The sequence below is a fragment of the Podospora anserina genome, chromosome 2, assembly GCF_000226545.1.
Source record: "Podospora anserina S mat+ genomic DNA chromosome 2, supercontig 2".
In the NCBI taxonomy this organism is placed as follows: Eukaryota; Fungi; Ascomycota; class Sordariomycetes; order Sordariales; family Podosporaceae; genus Podospora; species Podospora anserina.
Window position 1 is genome coordinate 2,186,156 of NW_001914858.1, and position 3,533 is coordinate 2,189,688.

General features: G+C 54.9%; 1 protein-coding gene across 1 annotated transcript; it reads left to right on the forward strand.

Annotated features, from left to right (window-relative positions):
- Positions 1-3,020: 3,020 nt before the first annotated feature.
- PODANS_2_5980 (uncharacterized protein) lies at positions 3,021-3,503 on the forward strand (the record flags this gene model as incomplete). The annotated part of the gene is made up of 1 exon (XM_001911331.1): positions 3,021-3,503. One exon carries the CDS (start codon positions 3,021-3,023, stop codon positions 3,501-3,503), a length of 483 nt encoding a protein of 160 aa, XP_001911366.1.
- Positions 3,504-3,533: the final 30 nt, after the last annotated feature.

Genomic DNA, 3,533 nt, shown 5'->3' on the forward strand with positions numbered 1-3,533 from the left:
GTTTCTTCAAGTGTGGCTGAAGATGGTTGTTAATAAGTGAGGGGGCACGAGAAGAGAGCTACAAGGTGATCCTGGTCTGTCAGGGGGAGCTAACCGAATGCGGGTCCGAGGGGTACCTCTCTCTGTGGAGCGCTGTGGAGAGGCAGTTCTCTCACCGCCCGGCAGGTGCCCTGATGAGCGATGCCAAGAAACTCTATTCTCGCACCCCCCCATGCTTTTCGACAAAAGACAAAGTGCAACGTCTTGCGTTCCATTTGATGCAGTCCGCGAGGCCGACTTATCTCGCGTCTGCGGTTCTTTTGAGCAGCTGAAACCACACCTCTCCCATCACATCCCGTCCCAATATATGGAAGACGCATGGAAGCTTCGGCGAACACCGGTCCCTCGGCTCCCCAGACATGAGAGACGCACCCAGTGTTCCCTCGACGTCTCTATGCGGCAAGATCATCGATTTCTCACCCTCACCTCTCTCACCTTACGTTGATTACCTTCCCGCTGCTGCTTCACCAGCACGACCAGTGACCACCTCGCTTCTTCTTTTTTCTGGATATTCTGTCATGATTGACATGTCACAGCGTCGATCATCTGCTCACCATCATACACATACATCTCGACGGGAACTCCCCTAGTGGGCGTTGGTTCCTGCATGTTTTTTTTACGCCATCGGCTTATTCTTTCTGCGAGTGCTTTCCGCTCAGCGAAGCCGGTAAGGTGCGGCACAGCGGTGTTGAGCGTTTATTTCCTATTTTGCCGTCGTGCTTCTAGCGTAGTAGCTCTGAGGGCGGGCCAAGTTGGCCAGGGGAACATCGTTCGGTCCTGTCTTGAGAAACAAGAACCTATAGGATGAGGATCATATGGCCACCCGCGTGCCGCTTATTTCTCCCCGTCTCTTGAATTACAACTCCGGACCCGTCGGCCACTGGCTTTTTTTCTCATGACCAGGAACGGCGTGGAGAGGTACCATCGGCAAGCCATGGCATGCGGTATTGCGGGGGGCTTCCGCGCCGAGGAAGGGAGTGTGGGTGGGGAGGGAGCTCAAGCACCTCACGCCACAACAGGCCGACCCATGGGTCCCCGCTACGTTGTTGATGGAGGTTGGGACAGAAGCAGGCCACTGGGGATCATTCCGTGATCTCGTGGTGCAAGCGATTGGCACCGTATGCAGGTGTGTCGACCTCGGTCGAGAGAATCAAGACAGGTGCAGCACACGATCCTTCTGTAACCCACGCCTGCTGCAGGCTTTCGTGTTGGGAAGGTTTGGCGTCCCATGTCTTTGATCTTCGGCAGTTGTTGCGGTGGTTGAGAAAAGCTGAAAAGGGGACGACAAGAGGCGACGCCAAGGGAGCGGGCTTGCTGGGTGCCGGAGAACCAAGTCCTAGCGTGATCGATCTCTCGAGAGCTTGACCCGCCGCTATGCCAGACTTGTCAGTTCCGTCTTTGGAGCGCCGTTGAAGTGGCGTCCGAGGTGCGTCTATGCCGTGGTTTCTCGAGATGATCTGTGCTCATCAGATCCGGAAGACCAAGCATCGCTTCCACGGAGTGTCGATGAAGCTCGTGAGACCCCGAGGCCGCATCGGTGACCGAGGTTATGGAAGTACACGGCCGCTTTGACGGTGCATCTCGGAGAGATGGAAGCTATCTCGAATGTGAGGTAGGGCCGAGGGAGCATCGATATGGTAATCTGCTCGTGCCTTGGGGGTGTGGGGGTCGGTCCGAGAACTCCTGCCTCAACAGGACTGACAGCTCATCGAGAGCTGCTTGATGCTGAACTAGGGACTTGGTTTGTGCCATCTTCGTCCCATCACATCTACTACATCTCCGGGCTCTCTGCGGAGGGCCTCATCATGTTTCGATTCAAGACGGGGGGTCACTGGATCATGGAATTAGCGCCGAGTGGCACGTCTGTGGGGGCAACACCAGCGATGGCGGTGTTCAAATGGGGTTAAGTGGCCTTTTCTAATATCTTTACTCCCTTTTTTCTACTCGGCACGTCGATGTTTTTCAACCTAGATCTGGGAGGGGCCTGTACCTATCCACTTGCAGATCTTGTTTCGATGCCTTTATTGACTTGGCACATGACGTCCTATCTTAAATTTTCCTTCCGCCCCAATCAGGGCCGGCATTCGAGGCACTCGGACGGTGGACGATGGAGATATGGACTGAACTTTCGAGGTGGAAATAACACGGACGCCGGGAACTCTGGCGGGTGACGTCTGAGGCGGCGATAAGGACAAGAGGAACGGCTCTTCACGTGAAGTCGTCTGGAGATGTTTGTGGCTTAATGTTTGCAGATGTCCACCCCTTGTCGAGATACTTGCGGTGCAAGTATATCCATTAGTGCCATTCTGGGCCCTCTGCAGGTAAATTGAAACCGGTGGCTTGCAGATCTCACGCAGATGGCGTCAACCATGTCAACACCGTTATTGAAACTTTGCAAAAGATTCAGTACGTAAACCATGAGCGTACACACACACACAGACACACACACACAAATCATCAGATGAAGTCAAAATTGCCTAGCGGCTCTGTGGATGCAGATGCTATGATGGCTCGCTTGATACGGATATAACCTACCAATTCGGAAGGTGTCACTGTCTCTCCAGATCTACTTGTATGTACAGTAGGTACTGAGCGAGAGTTGGAGAGAAGAACAGGTGGGAGCACAGTTGCTTTGAAGACCCCCCCCAGAAGCGAAAAAAGGTGGGGTTTTGTTGGGGATCTTCGGCGGGGGGCGCGGGCCGATGGATAACTGCGGGGCCCGCCCAATTGGGAGTGGGGCAGCCAACAGCTGAGAGCCACTGCCAGGGCCAACCTACATAGGCCAGGGGCCAAGACTTTGGGCGGGAGAGAGCTCCAACTTGCAAGCTGTCCGAATTGGGTTTGGTGATAGCAGACAGGTGCCTGACCACCACGAACAATCGCGATACTGACGAAGACGACGACGGCGATGATGATGATGATGATGATGATGATGATGGTATAATCACACATATATTCTCGAACCGATCAATTGACCCACAATGATCCCCAACTGGAGGCGCCTCCTGGCAGCCACCGCCCTCCTCACTTCTACCACCACCGTCACCGCCACCATCGATGCTGCGACCCCCTCCAACAACGATGAATCCATCCTCCACAGCGAACTCGCCTCACAGCAGAACTCATCACTGCTATGGGGCCCCTACCGCCCAAATCTTTACTTTGGGGTGCGCCCTAGGATTCCTAAATCGTTGATGACGGGCCTGATGTGGGGGAAGGTGGAGAGTTTCCATGACTTTCAGAACACGATGCGGTACACCTGTGAGCAGAACGAGGGGATGAAGGGGTACGGGTGGGATGAGTACGATGCGAGGAACGGGGGGGTGCAGACGATTCACGATAGGGGGAATGGGCTGACGCTCACGACGAGCTTTGTGAAGGTTCCGGGGGGGGAGGAATGGGGGGAGTTGGGGGGCGAGGGTGAAGGGGGTTTTTGGGGAATCCGGAGCAGAGGACGACGGTGATTTTGTATGTAACGCAGGAGGGCGGTGGGA